We start from the raw sequence: 24,258 nt of genomic DNA, 5'->3' as shown, positions 1-24,258 counted from the left end.
GCAGGGGTGTGACAAGCCAGGGGCAGGGGTATGTGACAGGGGGGGAGGGAGGGGGCTGGAGTGGAGACTAGAACTGGTGACGGTTGTGGGGTGGGGGGGCTGAAGGGCTATAATGGGCTTTGGGACATAGGTGGGGCCAGTCACTGGAGGGGAGGGCATGCAATGAAAGAACCGGGCAGTGTGCTGTACTGTATAAGGATGGAGTGGCTGGATAGGCTGAGATATCATGTTTGTAGATGAAATAACACTTGTGCATATACTGTATAATACTAATCTGAATTTATAGTAGATTAATAGGAATCCTACAAATCACAATAACAATATGATTTGGAATCAATTAGGTCTTTATACCGTTTTAATCCATGAAAGCAAATATTCAGTGCTTTCCCCACAGTATCCTGCAAAATCACCATTCAAAATGACAAACTGTCAAAACGACAAGAAATGACTCCAAACCTTTGCCAGGCAGAATAATTCTGTCCACGACTTTTAGATTTGATAAATCAAAATAGTCACAAAGCAACTCAACCAACTAACAAACTGTTGCATTCCAGCATTGTTACTTCAACTTTCTTCTCTTTTACTGGTTCCACTTTTGTGAGATTTAAACTGAGCTCAAAGACAGTCTGAACCCCCCCCCCCCACCCCCCGCATAGGCTCAAACTGCCAGCGTCTTTCAGCTGTTGCCCAAGAATCACTGTCACTTGGCTCCATGCACACACAATGCATGGCCAATGGGCAGACCGGACCCCGGCATCCGTCCTCAGAGGGGCATTGGCCCCCGGCCAGACAGGCCTGAGCCGGGGGCCCCTGCGGCACTGAAAGACTGGAGAGACAGTAATGGTTAACACCGGACGGAGCCGTGAGGAAGAGTCTGGGAGAGAGAAAGAGGGGGAGAGAGGGGAAAATTGTTTTAATATGATCCAGTTTGGAACTCCGTAACACATATTCCAATTTCATTAGGGGCCAAAGATGGAGCCTTATGTCGGCAGCATTAGCAGTTATAGGGGTGACTGTGTTTGCCTGCTTGACACTGTGTAAAAGAGGGTTAAGGCCGGGTAGATGAAGACACGGAGTGGAGGGAGAGGGGAGAAAGAGAAAAGAGTTCGTGGCCCTCCCAGTTAGGTTATGGCACTGCAGCATGGACAAATCCATGAGCAAGCGAAACCACTGTTTTAAATAGCAGGTATCTGGTGTCAGCCTGCCCTGAGAGAGGCCCTCTCCATCAATATGTTCCTTTGCCCTTGTCTGCTCCTGATATCTTTATCTTGTCAGGACCTCTCCTGTATGTTCCACCTCAATAGCTTCCGTCTGTGCTCGCCCTGTCCTGTGCAGATGGACCCCTGCTGGTCGACCCCACCATTGGGCCTTCGGGCATGGATGGCGGAGGTGGAGTGAGAGCCGGAGGGAGTTAAGATGCAGTGGGGGTGAGCTGAAGGCAGTCTTATGTCAACCTGTAGTCTACAGGGGCCTCATTACACAGACGCCAATGGAGAAGCTTTTAGAGGGTAATTAGACCATTACAGATAGCCAGGGGAATAAATGAGCTCTGCCGACGTCCTCTCAACAACTGTTAAAACGAGTAGCTACCGAAGGCATTGGATTTTCTTTTCGCTATTTGTCCCAGGAATACTCAGAAATGTTCCGCGGTGTAGCCCAAAAAAAAGTTTGTTGCTGCACCGAGTCACAATCTGATCTACGTGTTTCTATCGTAAATCCACCGTGTTGAAACTGGCTCGACACAAATTGTACAACAGTCTGGTGGCAAGAGGAAGCGTCCACTGCTCCTTTCCTGTAATTTCAAGCTTACCTCGAGATAAAAATGGGATCGGGATTGTGGGAAATGACAGATGTGGCCGGGAAAGGGCCATTGAAGAGGTCATATGTCATCACAGGGTCGCACATGCCCTTTGAGGGGGGGGCCGATAGACGGGGGTTCGGGGGCGGGGTTGTCTTCCCACACTACCTGGGGAGACGAGGCCTGGGAATCCAGCTAACCTGGACCTGACTGACTCCATTCACCTGTCAGTCTGGTGGGAAGTATGGCCAGGATCTACTGTACGTCAGCCGGTCTGGCTGCTGCCCATGTGCAGCTGCCCGTCCGACTGCAGTATCAAAAAACCTGCCTCAGCAATCTGATATATTTCTAAAAAAAGAAACATTTTACTTCCCTCACTTTTTTTTTATCATCAAGACTTTCTCCTTCATGTCTGCCTCTGTACAGCGAAAAGTCTTGTTCTGTAGGTTTATCAAATATTCCACCTATAAATCACCGCCATCATCAGTGCCGTGTACCTTTGCGTGTGTGTATGAGAGAGCGAGAGAGAGAGAGAGAGAGAGAGAGAGAGAGAGAGAGAGAGAGAGAGAGAGAGAGAGAGAGAGAGAGAGAGAGAGAGAGAGAGAGAGAGAGAGAGAGAGGACCTGGTGTGTGTGATTTTAATAGCTGTCGGTTACCTGCTCACACACGATACCCCTCCAGCCTGCTTGGGCAGATGGCTATTACTTTCCAGTTGTGAAAATCAAGCTTATATAAACACAGGCACGACTGGGATGCACTGGACCAAATGCAGCCCCCACCCCCCCACCACCCCAAAAGATAGTGTTATTGTGTGTGTGTGTGTGTGTGTGTGTGTGTGTGTGTGTGTGTGTGTGTGTGTGTGTGTGTGTGTGTGTGTGTGTGTGTGTGTGTGTGTGTGTGTGTGTGTGTGAGAGAGACCCGGGACAATTCTCTGGCGTCTGTCATGCACTGCCTGTCCTGTGGAAATCATTAAGTAGGAGCATTAGGCCGTCACTTCCTGGCAGAGCATGCAAGTGAGATGAAGAGCTTTATCACTTTCCAGGACAGGTGGGAACATTATTCAATAATGAAGACAGGACACTGTTAGAGTCAGAGCAAAATCAAAAGTGAAAACCACTTTTCACTCCTGATTAATGACCTTTTTTTTTTTTTTAACTTTCTTTTCTTTGTTGTAATAAATCAATTTTCCTTAATTTGATTTTTTAACTCATTTTTAAAATATTGCTAAACAACCAGAGGTTGTTTCTTTATTTCGTATTTTTCTGTTTTTATATATTTCTTGTTTAAAATATACTCCACGAGATGTCTTTACACTCCAACTGTTATTTTTTTCCTCCTTCATTAATTGTGGCCACTTCATGTTAACATATGAAACCTGAACTTCTCCCTGTCGTGAAACTCTATATTCCTTTTAGTGTCAAGGTTGGCCCTGTCCTGTTGCCTCTCTCATGGAATCTGCCGTCATGTGATTTGCCCCCACTGCCCCCAAACTGCCCAGATTATTGATTGCTGGCCTGCTGTGAGTGAGAGATTTACTGTAGGCCATACTGCAGCAAAGCCTGAGAGCTGCAGACAGATCATCACTTTATAGAGACAATCAATGGAGGATGTTGTGGCAGGAACACAATGCAATTCATCATCATTATTATTATTATTATTAATATTAATAATTATATTAATAATAATGATCATAATAATACTTTTCATATTATTATAACTGTTGTTAGCCTTTTTATATTGTAGGTAAAGTAGATGGCCTACAATTACAAAATAAACACGAGAGAATATATAATAATGTTTGAGGATCGTTTCAGTCATCCTGGTAAAAAGTATTTCTATTGTTTGTCCATATAATCCATTTACCTTCATAATAATTTGCCAAGCCCATAAATAACTCATTTAGAAATTAAACCTATTATGATATGATTTATATAATATATAAAATGTACTTATCTATATATTAGTCATTTGTGTTTTTGTTCATAGATCAGTACATGGTAAAATATCAATAATTACGACAGTCTCGTAGATAATTTAAATTGTTATACCGTATATTGATCAGGTTTCGTTGTATGTGAATAAAACAAATATAAAACGTCAGAGAGACTCGTGGAATAATCCAATAAATTATATTTGTTTGAATTAAATTATACAATTTCAGTTTTTATTTATTATATTGGCTTTTAGCTTTATTAATCTTTACCTTTTCTTTTTTTTTTACCATGAATATTCTCCGGATACGGACAATTTTTTTTAATTCTGGGGACTTTGAGAGTGATTGACCATCGGGGGAAAAAACACGCATTTCGGATTTTTCACAGAGTCGCATTTATTTTTGACATTGTAAACAAAACTAAGGACGGATTTCTGGAGACCAAATTAATGGCTGGCTATTGTCGTCATTACTGCGGGGTGCAGTCGGGTTCAATAAAAGGAAATAATAAGGCCAATCAGGTTTGTGTGTGTGTTTGTGTGTGTGTGTGTGTGTGAGGCGGCACGCGGCTTAAACTGCGGCCGTGAGGCGCGCTCATGCACGTGGTGCTTTCACGGACACATACCGCCATCTACTGGACACGGTGCACTCACAAATACACCCCGCGGAGTACACATTTGTACATATCTGTAATTTATGTGCAGTCAGTAGAATTCCTACCACACGGTTAAAGTTTGTGATATAAACCAGACCACAACAATAGTACTATAATACCTTTATAAATGATAGTATCTGTGTTCTTTTATTTGTCTTTTTCAGTCCTCTTTAATGCATTCAAACGTGACAGCATAGAATAGAATAGAATAGAATAGAATAGAATAGAATAGAATAGAATAGAAAAGTGAGAAAATAAATTCAGAATACTGTTAAAGTCATTGTAATTAGTTGGGTACTTGTGTCTTTATGGTACAGTTTACACCATGAAATCTGGTTTTACTTTTGTCGTAAGCCACAGAGGCTTCCACTAAATGTAATTAATATTCAGCCACGTTGGTTTGCATTTCAGTGGCAAATAAGTTTAACAACTGAAAATGTCTGCAGTTGTTTACAAAGCAAATTGCCATCGCAGAGTTTTCACACTTGTCTTAGATATGTGCCTATAATATAGATAGAGGTTCAATAAATGAAATAGTCGATCATGGCATTTAATGTGCATGCATCTGTTTCAGTAGATTTATCAGATAAAATTAAAAAAAACAAAAAACAACTGTACATAGCATACATAAATGGAAAGTCCTGAGCAATGACCCTTTAAACTGATATAATTAATTAATATTTTACTACTGAGACATTTTAGGAAGAGGTTATTTATAGACGCAAGTGCACATTCCTTATTTTGTTGGAAAAACTCTTTAAATATTCTGAAGAATTTGATTACAAAAAAGAAAATGCCTTGCATGTGTGATCTGCACTGACAGGCTCACCTCACCCTGCGGGTCATGCAACCAGCAAACGGCCTTACAGGCAAAATCCTGTACACAAGCCAAAAATCCTCAACAGGGCTTTTATAATAACGCTGAAACTGTGTGTGTGTGTGTGTGTGTGTGTGTGTGTGTGTGTGTGTGTGTGTGTGTGTGTGTGTGTGTGTGTGTGTGTGTGTGTGTGTGTGTGGAGGGGTGGGGGGGTCGACTCCCAACAGGGCCCTCGGGTGGCATAAACTATACTTTTGCTCCATAAAATGATCAATAATAATTATGTCAAAGTTGCAGCTCCTATCACAGAATAACTTGCTGATATTGAGCCACAGGGGAGCGTTTGTTTGAGTTCTCGCTCGCCCCATTAAGAACAAGGCACTTCATTCATCCCTTGCTCGCTCGCTCTTTTCGCATGTTCCCTGAACTTCTCACCAACGCTCTTGAATTTTATCCAACTCCAGTACACATTCTTAGTAAAACAGCTCTTGTATCATTTCCACTTGACTGGTCAACTTTCACCCAGAATCACCTCTGACCACACTCCTCTCTGCGAAACATTCACGGGCTTTTCCACAGATTTCTACAACAACACAAAACCCCCGAACATCTTTGGCACAAATTATAGTCTGTGATCTCCCTGGCATGGGCAGAATAGAAAATAAACTGCCTCTAATTGTGATGCTTTGACCATCTTCCCTCCGACTGTTATTTAGCTTGGCTGCCGCCCGGGGCTTTGTGGTCTCAACCCAAATAGTTCAGTCAGTGTGTGTGTGTGTGTGTGTGTGTGTGTGTGTGTGTGTGTGTGTGTGTGTGTGTGTGTGTGTGTGTGTGTGTGTGTGTGTGTGTGTGTGTGTGTGTGTGTGTGTGTGTGTGTGTGTGTGTGTGTGTGTGTGTGTGTGTGTGTGTGTGTGAGAGAGAGCACATTATTATTCTCGCTGCCCGCTACGCTGCACATGTTAATAAGGGAAGACCATGGGGATGTTATTCTTTTTGGGGGAAAAGAAAAAAAAAAGGAAGAAAAAAAAAGGGGGGGGGGGGGGGGTAGATGATGTCAGCAGTGTGTTTTATCTGAGTTAGGATCTGAAGGTGGGGGGCGTTGTAGTTTCCTTTGGTGGAGGCCCAGGAGTGAACCCCCAGCTTTGCCAGGGAGCCTGTTTAAGGAGATTACTCAGTCACCACACCTTTGTTGCATTATGGGGCCAGACTGAAAGGCCCTGCGCTCTGGACATCCCTGGGAGATGCCATGTAGGCTTGTAAAGGAAAAATGTTGCAGCTTTTATACGAGACTAATTTCGGTCATTCCCCCGTAAGCAGGCTGATAGTGGAACTGGAGGTTTGGGATCTGATGTCAACTTGTTTATTTTAAATTTTTTGGGGGGGGTTTTCCTTTCTATCTCACTCTCCATTAACACCCACCAGTGAGTCTGGTTCTGCGGAGGTTTCTCCCCTCCCCACGTTGGGGTTTTTCTCTGTAACAGAGCCATGAGCTGGAGCATGTTGTAAATTGCACCCGAAGAAATTTAACCTAAATTGAATTGAGCTGAATTGAAAGGATTCATGAAATCAGACAAATCTACAGACTTGACGGTGGTCTCATACATTACATAAAGAAAGGAAAATTGCAAACCTTGGAAGGCAAATTGAAGTCATCAGAATGATTCAATCTCTTATGGTAGTTTTCTTCCAGCTGTTTTTTTATTTTTATTTTTTATTTTTTTGTATCGGGAGGGTAAACTCGGGGTAAACTTTACATTATTGGTAACGGCAGAGGCAGAAGGGCTGATCCCATGGTGGGGTGCTGGGGTCTGCAGTCTTGTTCCAACCACACGGAGAACTCGATTTTATTGCTCTGATAAAATGCCCTCAAGGGTAATCGTGACAGGCAGTTGCCCCTTTTCGTGCACGCACTGCAATGGCACCACAAGAAACCAGAGAGAAAATCACACATCCCATTTATCACACAGGCCTGTCCCTCTCGCTTTGGTCCAAAATGCGTTTTATGGTCATTTCCCTCCCCCCCGCCTGTTTCGTTGCAGATGGGTTAAATATTACATCAAAGCGTCTTTAATGTTTCACCTCTCACATTTCTTCTTGGTATCGAGTTCAAAACTGGTGCAGGCTGCGTTTTTACAGTAGATTTAGTGGATCAATGTCCATAATCACATTAGCACTGGCTTAACGTATAACAAATTTCACCGTACCAGCATCAAAGACCTGACCTCGCGTTATAATCAGGCATAGCATCTTGTCCTCTACTCAAGATCTATGGACTTTGCGATACCGAGTGGAAACAAAAAAGAAGAAGAAAATTGTCAAGGGGGTGATAAGCTGTGGTGTACGCGGCTCAGAGAGGAGCTGTATGAGAGAAAAACGTTTGTCCCTCATGGTCATAAAGTCGCAGATGCTTTGGGCTGTTTTCATGCATCATCCTGATAATCATTTCCTTATTTGAAGACTTTCGGTAGTATTTCTCAGTGGGATAAAACTATAATGGGCAGGGAATCTGTGAAAATAACAGCATTTTCCCAGAAGGCTCGAAACGTTTTTTTTTTTTTGTATTTGAATGAAGGAAAAAAAAATATGGCTGATGCCATTTTGACGAAAGAAAAAAACTCTCAAATGAATAAAAGATTCTGCAAACGCCATCGCTCGGCACTTCCTGCACGAGGCCAGCGGGTCATCAGTGACTAATCCAGATTAGCAAAAGATTCAAACAGACAAACTGCAGACAAACTAGAATTGATGGCTTCCACTGAGCCAGTCGGGGAACGGGCCATGACGTAAAAGGAAAAACATGTCAGGTTCCCCCTGCCAGGTTAATCAAGACAAGCTTCCCCTGCACGTGTGTGTCTGTATGTATATGTGTGTGTGTGTGTGTGTGTGTGTGTGTGTGTGTGTGTGTGTGTGTGTGTGTGTGTGTGTGTGTGTGTGTGTGTGTGTGTGTGTGTGTGTGTGGGTGTGTGTGTGTGTGTGTGTGTGTGTGTGTGGGTGGGTGTAATTGATTGTAGCCGGGTACTTTCCCCGTGCGTATGCATGTGCGAACCGCATTGCTCATTCATAATATGCAATCCTATTTTACGGATGATTGTAGTCGCCATACGTCGGCTGTATGCATGAGCTCGATGCCCATATTCCTCAAGCCAGCGCAGCATAAATAAACAGCAACATGCTATAATCCATCATCCTGTGTGTGGTGGGAGCGCGCCCAACACAAACATGGCTTCCGTTTTCTATCTGTGTGTATGGGGCTGCGTGTAAAGGCGGCGATGGGTAGCATCATTATGCAAACGCGCGCTGATTGTCCGTGGCTGTGAGACGTAAACCTCCTGCAACAAAATGGGGAATTACACAAATGAGCTTCCTTCATTTTGCTCTTTTTGTTCCGACTGCCCGGGTGAGACGGCGAGGAGGGAGCGGACCCGTTTCCCTTTGAAGTCCTTTAAGGAAGACTCTTACCCGTGTTTAGAAAGGGTCGACGAGTTAAGAAGCCGTAACTCAGAACCCTTTTCAGCGTCTAGTAGAAAACCTTTTTCTGAATTTATTTCAGCCAATAAAAGAATGAAAGAAGTCCATGAATAAAGCATTAACATGCAATATATATATATATGATTCAAAGAAGCGCAATAGGGCGGGGGTTTTCGTCTTCATGACCAAAAAAGCAGTTTTTGCTACTTTCCACCAAATAACTTTCGTCTGAAGATATAACATTTCAAATTAAGATAATAGAATATATAGTGTTGCTGTGTATGCAAAAGTGATTGTATGTCGCATTCATGAATTTTCATAACCACACCTTTAGAACAATGAATATTTTGATGGATATTCAAAGGTCTTTTGTTGTCGTACCAGTGGAAGTTTAGGTTTTTTTAGGCCTTTTCTTTGAGCCATTTTGCAAATTGTAGTTATTTAACACATGAACATTTTACCCCTTTTCAGCTATTTGTCTTAGTTTTCGCCGTGTTGGCCACCTCAGCTGTTTTAGCTGTTTTGGCTATTTAAGCCATTTAGTCTTTTTTTTTTGTTTTATACTTTTTATTGTGGTTTTAAGAGTTTTAGCAACTTCATTATTGTAGCAATTTTAGCTGTTTTGTCTTTTTCATGTCACTTGAGACAACTTTTGCCTTTGGCAAATTATAAAATAAATAAATCATAAGGTTATATTTGTATTTCTGTCAACCACTAAATAGGAAAAGTATAAATGAGCTGCTATTTAGTCTTTCGCGTGGCTCATTTGATCTAAACTACCTGTTATGTGGCTTCAGGCGCAGCATGATGCTGATTACGTGCATTCATAGTCCACAAGAGCTGTCTGAGGATTTTAGTTGATTTTAGTGTTGCTCTGAACATTGCTCTTGCTGTCACTCCTGTGGATGTGAGTGAGAGTGTGTGTCTCACTGTGTTTCCCTCATGATGAGCTGGTGATTGTGTAACAATACCTCTTATATGATGCAAAACATGTCCGCCCAGTTTTAACTCTATTTGTCTGTGTAATTATTGAGCTCATTTGCAGTCATTTCTGCTCGAGCCTGGATTGACTTCCCGGTTGCACTCCTTGTCACACTATACCGACAGCCCGCCTGAAGCAGAAATCCAAATAGCAACAATGGTGGGGCTATTGTACCCAGCACAATGCACCATGCAATCTCCTCATTCATTGCAGGAGGACTTTATTTACAGAACCCTCTGGGTAATGCAATGCCACGCTCTGATCACACACCAGCCCACTGCATGTAATTATCCCCGCTGCACCCCCCAATCTGTCACTGCCCAAACTTATTTGTAAGTGCGCATGTACAGTGATTAAAGAAATGTCTGTGCCACTGCAAAATATGGGGAGTTCCATCACTCGACCTCCCTCCCTCTCTACAGTTTGGGGGAATTTCTCCAAAAGTGAGGCGAAGCGGCCGTGTCAGAGTGACGCGTACAGATCGCCAACGCTGCTCATGCATCCGAGGCGCTGGTGCAGCAGTCAAGTCATAATAATTAAAGACATACAGCATCTTGGGGCTTCATTAATCATGGTTTATATGGACTTTGAAGCCCTAATGAAAAACAGCCGGCCTTCCTGGGTTTATTGTGTCTGTACAAATTGTGGGGATGGTCTCTAAGCCAGGAATGTCCCCCCCTCGTGACCGGCTGCTCCAGGATGTGGTGATGGAAAACAAAAAGATAAGATTTGGTGAAAAATCCACCCGGAGAGGTCAAGGTTGTTTACGTAGACTTTGAGTGCCATTCAGTCAGACAGAACTGATCTGCTGACAGCGGTGTCAATGTAAGATTACAGGTCTGTGCGGTGTTAATGCGTTTGTCCTGCTGGCAGAGCCCGATAAGAGTCACTCAGTGGTCAAAATCTGGTTTGAACTGAGATAATTGAACACCCGTTGTGCTCCGGAGATTCATCTTACACTGTCAAGTGTCATCATACTTGATTCTCCCCCTTTGTCTCCAGTTCTCACCGAGGTCCAGCCTTTCGGGAGGTGCATTTCAGTGAGATCGGAGTACGAGATTACCGGGTATTAAGCTCTCAGTGCCAGAAGTGGAAATTACAACGAGGTTGTCAACGCCAGACTTCTTTCTGCGTGTTTCCTCCCAGAGAGAAGGGGGTAATGCTTTACTCAACATGTTTCGTCCTGATGGCCTGTGACTGGTCCCTGGCAGAGGTATCAGTGGTGAGTCACAGCCAAGAGTGTGTGCGGTTCAACAAAAGCAAAGTGAGAGAGGAGACGGAGACTTCTTAGGCCTGTGTCCCAGGACCCATGCGTCTTCTTCCAATAAAAGTTCCTTTGGCAGGTTTACGTCGCATTAGTCCACTAAACCCAAGGAAAAAAAATACAGTTGGGGGGCAGAGAGGAGAGCATGCATCATTCTAAATGGAGGGGATGATTTGATTTTGGTTCTCTTTTTAAAAAGAGTTCCCCCTTTCAGGTGCAAATAGCTCAAGTCGGCCACAAAGCGAAAACATTATCAACCATTAGTAATACTCTACAAATGCTTTTCCATCGAACTGCATATAACGTTCACTCAAGCAGGGGAGAAAAAGCATGCTGCAGTAAATAGGAAGTCAAGGTTCAACAACTGGGGCGTCACAGAAACATTGATTCATTTATTTCCACTCCAGCAAAAGTTCCTCACTGAAATTTGTCATTTTTATGGAGCGCGTGTGACAGACTCCAACTGACAGGCCAAAGTTAAAGTGGCTTCGAGGAGTAAACAAGTCAGAAAGCTCAGAGTTTGGTTAAATTAGACGAAAGGAAGTGGGGGGTTCTCTGGACCCTGTGGTTTGTCGGCGTCCCTCCCAGGTGAGCTCACCCCGGACCACCCCCAACACCCCCACTTCGGCTCCGGCCAGGAAGAAACGCTGTCCTCGGCCCCTCGGACTTGACTCACCCAATATTATGCTGGTAGTCAAAACAAAATTTGCACTGATTTGTTATTTCTTGTTCGCTCATCTATGACCTTGGCTCTATCATTTCTGAGGAGGGGAGAATGGTGTCCACGTTTTGTAGTTTAGGTATGAACATGACAAAGATCAGAACAGTAGCTGCTGGTTGTCATTTGATTTATGATCATGATAATAGCAGAGGCAGGAGAAATCATCTGTTTGCAGCAATACAATGAAAAATATCAGAAATGAAAGCACTGTTTAATTATAATAAATAAGGGAAATCTAAAGAACTGATGGTGGTAAAATACTGTTGCATGTTTCCAGACTCAAAGTGGAAACTGTAAAGCGTGTTAGCGCAGGGGGAAAAAAATCTACTTACATGATGGCGCCATCTGGTGTCAAGCGTTTGCACGACAGCGTCTGCACGTGTTTAGAAAACTAGATATCTCCTCCTCCAGTATATCATATTGATTTATTAGTGGTGCATGTTACACTCAACATATCACAACAGAGGTTGAGAGAAAATAATTTATTTCCCGAAGTTAGAAGTATAAGTTTTCAGGAACACTGTAAATATTAACACAGGAACAAACAATTGAGGTTTTTTCGACTTTAGTAGTGAGATTACTTGTAATTTGTTTAATTACCAACATCAAGGAAAAAACACGTGAAAGATGCTTATTTTGTGTATACGTCATACCGACAAGTTGCATATAAAGAAAAGAAATGTAGGCTTGTTTGTTTGAAGAATAACGGTTTGGTTAAAAATGTTATCTTAGTGGGATGTAAATCTTACTACATTTCAATGACATAAAATCTTGTCGACATATCTCCGTCGGTACTGTCCTATAATGTAAAGTGATATTTGAAAAAAGGCTGTTAAACATCCTCCCAATGTGTCTTTTTGTGTATTTCACATGTTTTTCTTATCCTATCAGGTGACCTCTTCCACTAATGGAGAGTAGCAGGTGCTTTTCCAAGTCATGAGGGACATTTATGTCTATCTCGAGGACGTTTATTGCAGAAATGTCACGTTTTGTCATTAACACGGGTTCCACAAATAACACACAAGCAGCTTTTTTTTCAATTTGTTGCGGAATAACTAACCATAACTTCCTCTTCTTCTTCTTCTTCTTCTTGTTTGTTAGTCTCTGTGGGATATCATCAACTAATAATTTAAAGATACAGTCCTCCCAGAAAGGGTCCTGTAAAATACTTGAGTAGTGTGATACACACAACCTGTGCTTGTTTCATGTTCCCATCCTAACGAGCCTTAAAAAAAAGTTTAAAGGAACTTTTATCAAGGTTGCAAAGAGTTTCTTTCCCTCCTTGCGGACTCTGTTTCCTTTCTCAGGCCGTCCACCTCATCTCCAACAGGATCCTTCCCTCCGGGGTGCAGGAAGAGGTAGTACAACACGAGACACACCAGTCCCAGCACCGTCCCGCCGATGGTCAAACTACTCACAGTCAGAAATGTTGCGCTCGTCCACATCTCTGGCTTCAGCAAAGACATCAACAAGAGAGTGGTAAAATGTATAAGGAAGTGAATGAAATAATAGATGATCATGGCTATTTTTGTGTCCCGTCCCTTCACATTGAAGAAGGTGAACGTGAGGATGACTCCCACGACCGCTCGGTAGAGAAGCTCCAGTCTTCTGGTTGAGCAGAAGCTGGTTTGAAGCGCATGCGTCCATACTGTTCCCAGCAGCCAGAGCATGGTGAAGGCGATGGTGCTGTAGGTGCTCAGTATGAGGAGGAGGCTGAAGCTGAGAATGAGGCTGCCGATGGTGCACAGTTTGTAGAGGAGGTAGACTGTCGTGGGGATGCCGGAGGGCATTTCTGTGATGTGGGGGAGTGATCGCCGCAGGCAGCGGCGATAGTCCACCAAGGCCCAGGCGATGTTAAAACAGGAGAAAGTCAAAGATAAATCTGAAAGAACCAGACACACACGCATGAATAATGTCCAGCTCTTGGGCCACAACTGTGTTGGCGTTTTGTCTCCACTTACACTGCAAAAATGAGCTCTCGTCATGTCCGAGTAGAATATAAAGCTGTAGAAGGAGCTGGGGAGCGCTCTCCAGGAAGGCCTCAAACAGTTTCAACATGCTCAAATCAGTAGCCATGCAGAAGAGGCCGTGGTGCGCCTCCCTCACCTCCTCAGAGGTGTCCTGATTTGTTGTCCAAACTTCTTTCAAACCCTTTTTCAGGAGCTGATAAAACCTGGCAACAGGATAAACACATTGAAAACACAGTGACACGTGGTTCCAACATGCAGATACACTTGTTTGTTTTTGTTTTTTTTTACAGGACAGACTGTCACTGTACTCCTCAGCCTCCAGACTGCAGCTTGAATGTTGTTAGTGCGGTTTGGACATTCTCTCATACCGTCCATTTGTGCACGATTGGCATACTGCACGTTTCCATTCACAATGTGCTGACACTCCCTATTGTTAGCTATATCAAAATCTCACATTAAGCCTCACACTATTTTCCTGACGGTCCGCCAAGAGGTTTGGAAAACCAAAACTCGCTGGTTGAAATCCCTCTGTGGACGGGTCGCCATGGTGGTTCCCTGAGCAACACTCTTAAAACCCTAAATGCTCAGGGTGCTTGGAGAGGACGTCCAGTGTACAACTTGTGCCAAATGATAATATGTAGATCCCCCCCCCCCCCCCCCCCCCTTTCATTCCTTACCTGGTGAAGATGCCCAGTCCAAACACGTGCAGGACAGCTATTTCACATGTCGACATGCCTGCTATGTTGGATTTTCCTTCTGGGTTTATCAGACCATCATTCCTGTCGTCCCAGTACCAGACGAAGCTGAAGATCTGTGTTACCACCAGCGCCGCCATGACGAACACGAGAGTCAGTCCACACCAGACATAATGCTGCTCCTCAAAGTATTTCAGAGCCAGACCAACGTCCGTCCAAATGTCCACCACATACAGGAAGAGTCCTGCGACGGTTAATAACCATCGCAGCTTGGAATACTGATTGTCTGGCTGGAGCATTGTCAGCCCCTTGAAAAGTGTTTCTTATAGAAAGTTGTTGCTTTGTGCTCAGGGTTGGAAAAGAACTGCTGGAGCCCGGTTCAGGTATTTCCACTGCCGGGTTGCTGCAAGAACAAAATGACAAAGATAAGAAAACAAATAGAAAACTCTTGTCTTATATAAGAAAAGAAAATCTTTCAGAGTCACAATGTGAAACAAATCATTGCTGAAGGTCTGAAATGTCAGGTGCCGCATTCCTTATTCCCCTGCACTTCGAACTTATGGTTGCAAACTCCACAGTTATCACGTTTTGATAACTGTGACGTCCTCACATATAATCAGTTATGTTATCAATGGAAATCATGAACATAACATGAAAACTCCAGTATTGCCTATGCGCTGGTCAGTTTTCCTCACACTGGACTTTTTCAGTGACCTGTCAATCAACAGACAAATGTTTTCATACTCTCAAAGAAAATTATATTGGTATGAAAATATTGAGGGAGTACCACGTATAAAAGTCCATAAAAGTATAACTCTTTGCGCATAGGCTTCCCATGTTCATCATGAGCACGGTTTGATGGTATCCTCCTTTTAAAGCACACAGACGTATCTGTGAGTGTTCTCCCATTAAGATCACAGCAGAATGAGGTCGTTTCCGCTCGCACCATCAAAAAAGAAAAAGAAAAGAATTGGACTTACTTGATAGTTTCCCTCATGACAGAGCGAACCTGCTCGATCACAGAATCACAGGGCTCCGCACATGCTGTCTTTTTTTCTTTCCTTGAAACTCTGCGTCAGGCTCCACCTCCGAAACGCTGAACAAACACTGTCAAGTGGGAAAAAACGTCCTTACATAATAAGTAGTCGGCCTTTGTCTGTGTGGGCGTGCGCGTGTGTGAATGGAGAACAGCTGACACTTCCCTCGCAAACACTTGAAGTCATTTTAAGTATTTTTGAAAGGCTTCAAAGCCAAAAAAGAAGAAGAGGAGTGAGTATTAAGAATATAGAGAAAAATGACCTCTTCTTTGGAAACGAGACAGAGCGGTTGAAAAGTGATGTAACAGCTCACAGTTATTACAAAAGAGTCCACAGAAAAAGCTGTTTGATCTGGCAGAGAACATTTTGCATATTTTTCATGACTACCCATACACTGCTGTACTGCTCATCCTACAAATGCCCTTTTCTTTGCAAGCTAAAATGACATAAACTGTCTTTCCCATAGACAATTTATTACCAAGAAGAATTTTTACCACACACCCATAATCTCATAATCCCTGTCTCGCTCTGTATTGCTTGTTTCTGTATCATCTAGCAAAGGAAAATGAGAGGCGGCTGGTGACTTAGATTATTAAAACATGCCTTACTCTCAATCACTATGTGTTATTAATGTGCACATAGTATTTATGTCGTAGTGTGACTACGACGCATTAGCTCAGCTGTATCCACTGTGGGTCAACTCAATAACCGATTCAGTCCAACGGAAGTCACACACGCATCCAGAAATCACATAATGACTGGATGTGCATGTCAGTTATTAACCTTTTTTTTGTTTTTATTGATTTCCTCACAGGAGCTCCTCGGGAAATTCTGCAGCATCCTGAACAAGATGACGCCAGAGAAATTTGACCAGCCGATGATGAAGGTGACAGGACTGGAAATAAACACCGAGGAGAGGCGGACAGGTGTGCTCGACCTGGTGTTCCAGAAGGCCATCGCCAAAGCCCAGCTTCGCCGTGACTTATGGGAAGACTTATGTGCTGCTGCTTTGCCACTGTACGCAGGATTTATTCCTTTTTGGCTCAGGTGTGACAGAAAATTCATTGAAGAAATGCACATGTTCCTGTTGGTCTGCTCACTTTCTTTGTCCTGTACGAAAGACAAAACATACAGCTTTGGACCAGCTGTCAGGAATCACCACCTTGGGCTTTAAGAAATGTGATAAACTGCGAGGATGAAGCAAATTAATCCATAATGAAAGCTGTGATTGTGTGAATCTGATGTTTTGACCAACCTACGTGACTAATCCTCTCAGAAAAACCTTTGTCTTAAGAGTACTTTTAAACTATGAAGGTTAAAAAAAAAAAAAATCTTCTTCTAAAGAATACGATGGATGGCTGAAAGAGTTCTATAAATGTAGAAATGCTTTGTGCCACGATTGGAAGAACCCTGGTGGTAAAGTCTGGCGCTAAGACCGATCGTGACGCGTCATACTTTTTACACTCTTTACACTCCAGACCTGTAGGCCGCGGCAGAGAGCCCCAGCTGTTTCCTCTCCTGTGCGTAAAAGAGTGTCGTTGGTCAGGCTGAGCGGCGGCTCTCTCTCCGTGGACCCTCCCACCAGAAGAAAGAGTGACACGCCATTCAATCGCAGCCTGCCTGGCCCTGTGCATGTAGGAAGCAGGAGTGAGCCGCCACAGCCGTCGGTTAGAAAGAATACAGCTCCTTCTGGAAGGAAGAGAGGAGGAACATCCGTGCTGCGTAACGCAAAAATAAAAAATAAAAAACAAAAGTTGGATCCAATCGCTCCGACATGGGGATCCGAAAGAAGACCACCAAGAACCCGCCGGTGATGAGCCATGAGTTTGTGATCCAGAACCATGCAGATATAGTTTCCTGTGTTGCTATGGTGTTCCTCCTCGGGCTGATGTTTGAGGTGAGTCCACATGATGAGTGATGTTCGGTAGTATTGTGATCCTGCAGGGGAGAAGAAGCCCCGAGTGCTCCCATCTGCTCCCCTGACATGGCTGTCTGCCTCCACACTTCCTCCCGCTGTCTAAAGTTTCTTTTCTCTCTCTTTTGTATTTACTTCCTCTGCATTACAAGCTCGGTTCCATGTCCCGGAGTAAGTTGCGTTGATCGAAAGCAGTTTGTGAGAACTGGCGACGACTTTCCATCTGGCTCCTTCCACACGTTTCAAACCTCCATCAGATAAAACCCTTAAAAACCTCAAATATGTGCAGTCGTGTTACTGGATGCGTCTGTGCTCGTTGCGAGTTTGCAGCACTGCACGTATTTAGGCGGCTGCGGTATTTTGCAACCTCCTGGACTCGGTTAGTTTAAATGTGTTACGTGGCAATCATACAGCGGCTGTCAGCGGAATCCCGCTTGGACCATATTGAAAGTTACTCTTCAAAATAAATCACGTTTCAAACGCGACTGAATGCTGAGGCTTGACAGCCAGGACATAACCACACCCTTACAAGATACGTAGTCCAGTTTAAAAAATTTTTTAATCTTAAATGTAGTTTAATTTCATCCTGAGAAAGATCACCCCCCCCCCCCCCCCCCCCAGCGTGCAGTCTACAATGATTAAAAGTACGTCCGCTTAGTGCGTTTCAGAGTAAGAGTTTGGTCAAAGGTTTGCAGGGGAAACGTGTGCCTTTCCTACATAAAGTATGAAAATATTGTCGATTCATTTTTGTAAATCTTTTAAATAATGATCTTATTGACTGCGCCGTGCATCAGTCGCTGATGTTGATTTTATTTTTGTCTACATTGCCCTTTTATTTTGACGGACGAATGCGTATTTCCGGTTTGATTGTTAACTTGATGGAGTTGTTTTAGTTCTTACAAACATGCTCAGTTAAATATTTTTAATATTTCAATGTATTTTAACTATGCACAACTTATATTATTCACTTTTGATTTTTTTTTATATTTCTTAAACCCCTTTAAAAATGTATTAGTACTTTCCCATCATTTTTATGTTGCTCCAATGTTTCTGTCTTATATCACATTTATATTGCGTTTATCAGACTAGAAATATTGAAAGCCATTGTTGGAGAAAAGGTATACTTCCTTTGAAGTTATACTCTCATTTTATTGGATTTGCTACAGCTGCACCTGCTAAAAGCCATAATTTATTTTACTTGTATATCAAGACATGGACTAAGAGTTAAATGAATGCAGTAGACAGTAAAATGCCACTTTGACACAGGCCGAGGTCTGATCAGCCTTGGTCGGGTCGCTGGGAGGAGGGTGTCTCTTTTAAGACTTGAAACACCAAGTGATTCCAGGAAACACTGATATGTCCAAGGTAGTTCATTGAGAGATGTTTCTAAAACTATACATCAAGAAATGGGGTGACAGTTGGGGAATCTTGATGAGCTTAAAAAAATTTATTTGAAAATAAATCTCTTGATCAAACAGCAGATTTTCTGTCCAGTATTCTTTGTGCATAAATGAGGTAACTGAAATTTAAATTGACCAGTTTGAATCCACTGCAACAGGTAATAACTGTATTTTTCTTTTCCAAGATATGGCTCATTATGTCATCTTTACCCTCAGGTCACCTCAAAGTTTGCCGTGTCGTTCATAACTGTGCAGTACAACGTCACCATATCAACAAACGGTAAGTTAAATGCAGGTTTGTGTCGATTATACATGGTTTTTCAGTGTTTCCTTGAGCTTTCATGCGAGGAGCCTCTCATTTGAATTCTAGAGCGGTACTTGCATGGCCTTACACCAACCCTTTTGAGAGCTTTTATTTTTTTCTTCTTCTTCTTCTTCTTCTTCCCTTTGGAGCTAAATTTAGTCTACCTGATTTATAAGGTTCTCTTGTGGCAAGGTTGCGCTGGGAAGATTTGGGCTGAGGTGTGTAATATAGGCCTCACAACTCAGGCCCGGCTCGTTTCAAGGTTGGCAGTTTCGTTTCCGACCTCAGACCATGTTTGAAGAATACACCAGCACAGGACTCGGCGTGCTCGTGCAATCTGCCGATTGGGTTCTTATCTATGAGACCTTACCACTTCCTATCCCACGTAACTTACTTAGCTCCATAGATATTGAGCAAAAGACTCAGGCGAGTTGGTATATTTTGTATCATCCTTTTAGGGGAAACTGATACTGAGTTAGACGCTGCAAAAGGAAATATGCAGCTTGAGAAAAGAAAAAGGAAGCTGTTTTGTTGGCGACAGTATCTGTACTAAAATAGCACATGACTTGCCATTACAAATGCCAACACCTCCCTCCAGGTTTATTAAAGATGATCGGATCTAAACTCTTCATGCTGCGGCTCCGTCTGACCTTTTCAACCTGAATAAAACACGCAAAAAATAAAATTTTATGCTTTAATTGTGGCCATTGTGGTAACTACATGCTCTGTGCAGAAGGCTCTGAGGAGTCCAACCTGAACATGTTCCACCACGGCATCAAGGACCTCGCCACCATCTTCTTCTACATGCTGGTTGCCATCATCATGCATGCCATTATCCAGGAGTACGTGCTTGACGTAAGTGAGACAAACGCCCAACAGACCCGATCGGGTGTACGCAAGCAGACCTGCGTAGTTTATCGTCGTTCATCTTTTACAGAAAATCAACAGGAAGAAGCACTTCTCCAAAACCAAACACAGCAAGTTCAATGAGTCGGGGCAGCTCAGCGCCTTCTACTTGTTCTCCTTCGGTTGGGGCGCGAGCATCCTGATGTCTGTACGTACAGTTGCTGGACGTCCTCCTTTTTTGTTCACGTGTATTTTAAACTTCGTTAAAAGTTTTATTTTTTTTTTCCTCGTGTAGGAAAACCTCCTGTCCAATCCAGTCTCCCTATGGGAGGAGTATCCTCACACACTGATGCCGTAAGTGGTGATTTTATGCATTGAAGTCTTTATGTTATTGTTTATAGGAAAATAGGCATTAAAAACCTGCCGCGTCTGTTTATTAATGAGCCCATCTTCATTTTCTTTCAGGTTCCAAATGAAGTTCTATTACATTTGCCAGCTGGGCTACTGGTTACACGCTCTCCCCGAAATGTATTTCCAAAAGACAAAGAAGGTAAGTGGTGTGTGTGTGTGTGTGTGTGTGTGTGAGCGAGCAACTGTTGTTGGTTCAATTTTGAGATAGGGTGACGTACTCTAACTTCTCTCTGCACCCTGAGGCTTTTCCTGTTTGATTTCCTTGGCTGTGGGAGCATTGTTTCAAAGAATCATGCTCCTTCTGCCTAAGTCAGCATCTCCAGCCTCACTGCTGTAAATATTTGGACCATTTCAGGCTTTTATTCTCCTGTGTTTACTGTTTAGGAGGATATTCCACGTCAGCTTGTGTACATCTCCCTCTACCTGGTCCACATCGCTGGCGCCTACATTCTGAAGTGAGAACCGCCACTTTTAAGAGAACATAAGAGTTAGAAGTGTGATTTTATTGGTCTTGTGTTTGGATACGGTACTTTATGAGAAGGTTAGTTGTACCATAGTGCTTTGACTGTATGTTGTACATTTGTAAATGATAAAAAAAACAAAAAAAAAAAAACACAAAAGGTGTTAGATTGGTGTTGTTGTGTGTTTCAGTCTGAACCGTCTGGGCCTGGTCCTGCTGGTGCTGCACTACTTTGTGGAGTTTCTGTTTCACGTCTCCCGCCTCGTCTACTTCAGCAACGAGAACAGACAAATGGGGTGAGTTCTCATAGTCGGGACAGACATCAGATTAGGAAGTGGTGAAACTATATACATGACCAGACGAATACAGTGACAAAGTGTTTACATGTACTTCGGAAGTGTCAACAGTTTAGAAAATGTTTCTGTGCATCATCATATTTCTTTACAGTGACAGTCTTCCTTTATATTTCACCCGACATGGAATCTGTAGTCATCTTCACCCCAGAAGTGTCTTTAACTCCAGAGGTCGGATGACGACCTGATATCTCTGTGTGCATGTGAACGGGTTCGCTGATGACGGCCTTCCTTCTGTCTCGCAGGTTCACCATGTGGGCCGTCTTGTTCGTCCTTGGAAGGCTGCTCACGCTGTCCCTCTCGGTCCTCACCGTGGGCTTTGGCCTCTCCACAGCTGAGAACCAAGGGTTCGATCTGGCGACGGGAAACTTTAATGTTCTCTTTGTTCGGTGAGTGCGTCCGAGGAGTGACAGGCGGGAGACAGGAAAGTGAGAAGCCCCCTGAGGAAAAGGCGGTGCTGCTGGGGGGGAGGGGGGTTGTGGAAGTGGCTCTGTGGGTCATAATGTCCTTTGACCAAAGTCAGAGAGGTCACAGCCACCAGAATTGTGGGACTTATGGAAAGTAGTCTGGGGGGGGGAATCAGAATATAAGAGTTGTTTTGGACTCCGTTCATTACGTATGTTTCGGCTCTCTGACGAAGTCGGAATCCGACGCAAACTCTTGATGTAGAGACCCCATGGAAATGGAGACATTCTGGCCTCGATGCAAGAATACTTACCACTGCACCACTATTTTTTGGTATTAATGCACTAATAAGTGATTATCATGCTGTATTTTGTTTTGTCAAATATTTAATTTTTATTTGATCATTTTTGTCTTCCTGTTAAATTGTTATAATCCGTAACAGACGACTTCCAGATCTCTTAGAAATTAAGACACGTCTGAAGAAAAGGGAATTGGTGATTAAATAAATCTTATTTTATTTTCTATTTACTCTATTTCAGCCCTCCCGTGCATTATAAATTAAGTCGTTATAGAAATGGAAACATGGCTTTCTGTCTTATGCGTGTTTGAGGTATTCAGCCTTGGTCGTTGTTGGTTTTAAGTCGTTAAGTTATCGTGTCTATAAAAGCTGCTCAGGCCGGTGAAGCATTGAGCAGTTTCTTACATATGTATGTTGCCGTGTAATGCACCTTTTATTTTCTACTTAATGGACTCCGCTGTTTTTCTCTGCCTACCAGGGTCACTGTCCTGGCCGCCATCTGCCTCACACAGGCCTTCATGATGTGGAAATTTATCAACTTTCAGCTGCGCCGATGGAGGGAGCATAGCCAGGCTCAGTCCTTGAAAAAGAAACAAGTTCCTGCCAAGAACAAATCAAAGAAAGACAAAGGTGAAGGAAAGAACTTCAAGCGCAGCTCACTTCATTGTGAGGACCTCTCCAACCAAACATCTATACTTTCATAAAATAAGATAAATTACCTTGATTATTTCGGGAACCCTTTTATCGGGCAAGTGATTATATTTGATACACGCAAAAATCTTTCAAATAACACAAACACAATGAGAACTATCTCCCATTTATACATATTTTAAGCTCTAATATATGAAATATGTGCTATTTTGGTCGGGGTTTTTTTTTGTACTTTTCCAGAAAAACTATTATAAATAGTTAATAATGTGTTACTTTCATGACTATAAAAAGTCCCAGGTACGATTAAACCCTTGAAATAATCTTCGACGTGTTTAGCGAGTGCTCAGTAAAAGCTTGAGTAGAGGTACAGGTAACTATCTCGCTAATGTCACAGAACATGCTTCAACTTCGGTCGTATTTTGAGTCAAAAACCAAACCTCGATTTCAACGCACTCCATTTAAAACATTTATTCTGGAAGGACGGTGCCCAGATAAGTCATGATTAACCCTTTAAAAGGCAAGTGATCATACTTGCTGAGCTCTGCGTTGTCTTCTTGTCGCCTGCAAGTGATTTTCAACCATCTACTGAATCTTATTTGGCCTCCTTTGTCGCAAATAAAGCAATATATTGTGGAATAGGACTAAAACTCTTTAAATGAAGTGCATTCATTGTTAAGTTATAAATGTAAAGATATTTATCATGTGCTTGAAAATACAAAATTGTGTAGTGCTATAATGGTTGAAGTCACATGTTCGGACTCATGATCAGTGATAATGAATGCTCTATGTTCAAACCTGCCTGCTCTTTACTCTGGATGTTTTCTCTTCTTTTCTTTTTTTTATTTTTTTAGCCAATGAAGTCAACGGAGTGAACTCTCATGCAGCAGATTCACCAAGAGCCAGAAAAGAGAAGTCTTCATAAAAACATTCCCGTCAGTCCTTCCTGGCCCGTCTCAGAGATCCATCTCTCCCTGCGCCTTCCAGCTCTGTTGACCATGACACACACAAACACACACACACAGCCCCCCCACCCCCACCCCCACCAAGGACTGACCTCCACAGCTGGACTTCCATGGCCACAATTCATTTAGCTTTGCTTGCTGCCAGTCGTCCACAACGCCTTCTTCTCCGAATCTTTGCCCTCCTGTGCCATCATGAATGAAATGGAGAAAGAAAAAAAAAAAAAAAAAAAAACCTCAATATAACAAAAGGACCTTATTTAAGAAGTGCCTATTGATACAGATTGTTTTGTACAGAGTGTAATTTTGAAATTTCAGGAATGATCATGTCAGTGTTTATCCCGATGCAGATCATTTCATGCTTTCATCCTGTTTTCATTTCCTTTTTTTTTTTTTATGTATTTATAATCATTTGCGCTGCTTCATGTCTTTTGCTTTGCTGTCCATCTCCTGGGGAATTTTTTTGAATACATCCTACTGAGATTGTGACTTTCCTCTCGACGTTTGTGGTTTTTCCACGAGTGGAGCTCATATTCTTCACCCTGAAAACAGGACTTTGACCACGCCGTGGATTCAAACCTATGTTGCTCCATTACACCGTTCTTCTACATACACATTGAAATGGCCAGTTAGGTATAACAATGGAGTAATCTTTAACGTCTCATGGTTCTGGTGAGAAAGAGTGTATAAAAACAAGCAAGGAAACTGTATGTAATAACTATTGCGTCACTCTGGCAAGCCCATACCGACATCTCCAGAAAAGCTGCGAACGCCCAAACCTCAACATGTGTCGCCGTTTAATTGTTCTGCAAAACTGCCAGTGGAGGATGTAGTAACCCGATGTAGCATTCACTTGCCAGCATTCAGGACGGCTTTGTAATCACAACATGACATCTTCTTGCCATGAATTTATACA

At 42.8% G+C, this 24,258-nt stretch overlaps 2 protein-coding genes across 2 annotated transcripts; one reads left to right on the top strand and one right to left on the bottom strand.

Annotated features, from left to right (window-relative positions):
• Nucleotides 1–12,046: 12,046 nt before the first annotated feature.
• xkr9 (XK, Kell blood group complex subunit-related family, member 9) lies at nt 12,047–15,375 on the bottom strand. The gene is made up of 4 exons (XM_080489121.1): nt 15,284–15,375; nt 14,286–14,706; nt 13,600–13,811; nt 12,047–13,520 (listed from the first exon to the last, which is right to left on the bottom strand). The coding sequence occupies exons 2-4, from the start codon at nt 14,600–14,602 to the stop codon at nt 12,892–12,894; spliced, it is 1,158 nt and encodes a 385-aa protein (XP_080345247.1). The 5' UTR covers nt 14,603–14,706; nt 15,284–15,375; the 3' UTR covers nt 12,047–12,891.
• Nucleotides 15,376–16,860: 1,485 nt separating this feature from the next.
• tram1 (translocation associated membrane protein 1) lies at nt 16,861–23,579 on the top strand. Its single transcript, XM_080489570.1, has 11 exons — nt 16,861–17,237; nt 18,872–18,935; nt 19,693–19,814; nt 19,897–20,013; nt 20,101–20,159; nt 20,271–20,355; nt 20,601–20,671; nt 20,868–20,972; nt 21,275–21,418; nt 22,211–22,362; nt 23,235–23,579. The coding sequence occupies exons 1-11, from the start codon at nt 17,115–17,117 to the stop codon at nt 23,303–23,305; spliced, it is 1,113 nt and encodes a 370-aa protein (XP_080345696.1). The 5' UTR covers nt 16,861–17,114; the 3' UTR covers nt 23,306–23,579.
• The last annotated feature ends 679 nt before the right edge of the window (nt 23,580–24,258 follow it).

Source organism: Lipophrys pholis, assembly GCF_963383615.2.
Source record: "Lipophrys pholis genome assembly, chromosome: 20".
In the NCBI taxonomy this organism is placed as follows: domain Eukaryota; kingdom Metazoa; phylum Chordata; class Actinopteri; order Blenniiformes; family Blenniidae; genus Lipophrys; species Lipophrys pholis.
The sequence above is the reverse complement of the archived record's forward strand: the minus strand, read 5'-3'. Positions and strand labels throughout refer to the sequence as shown.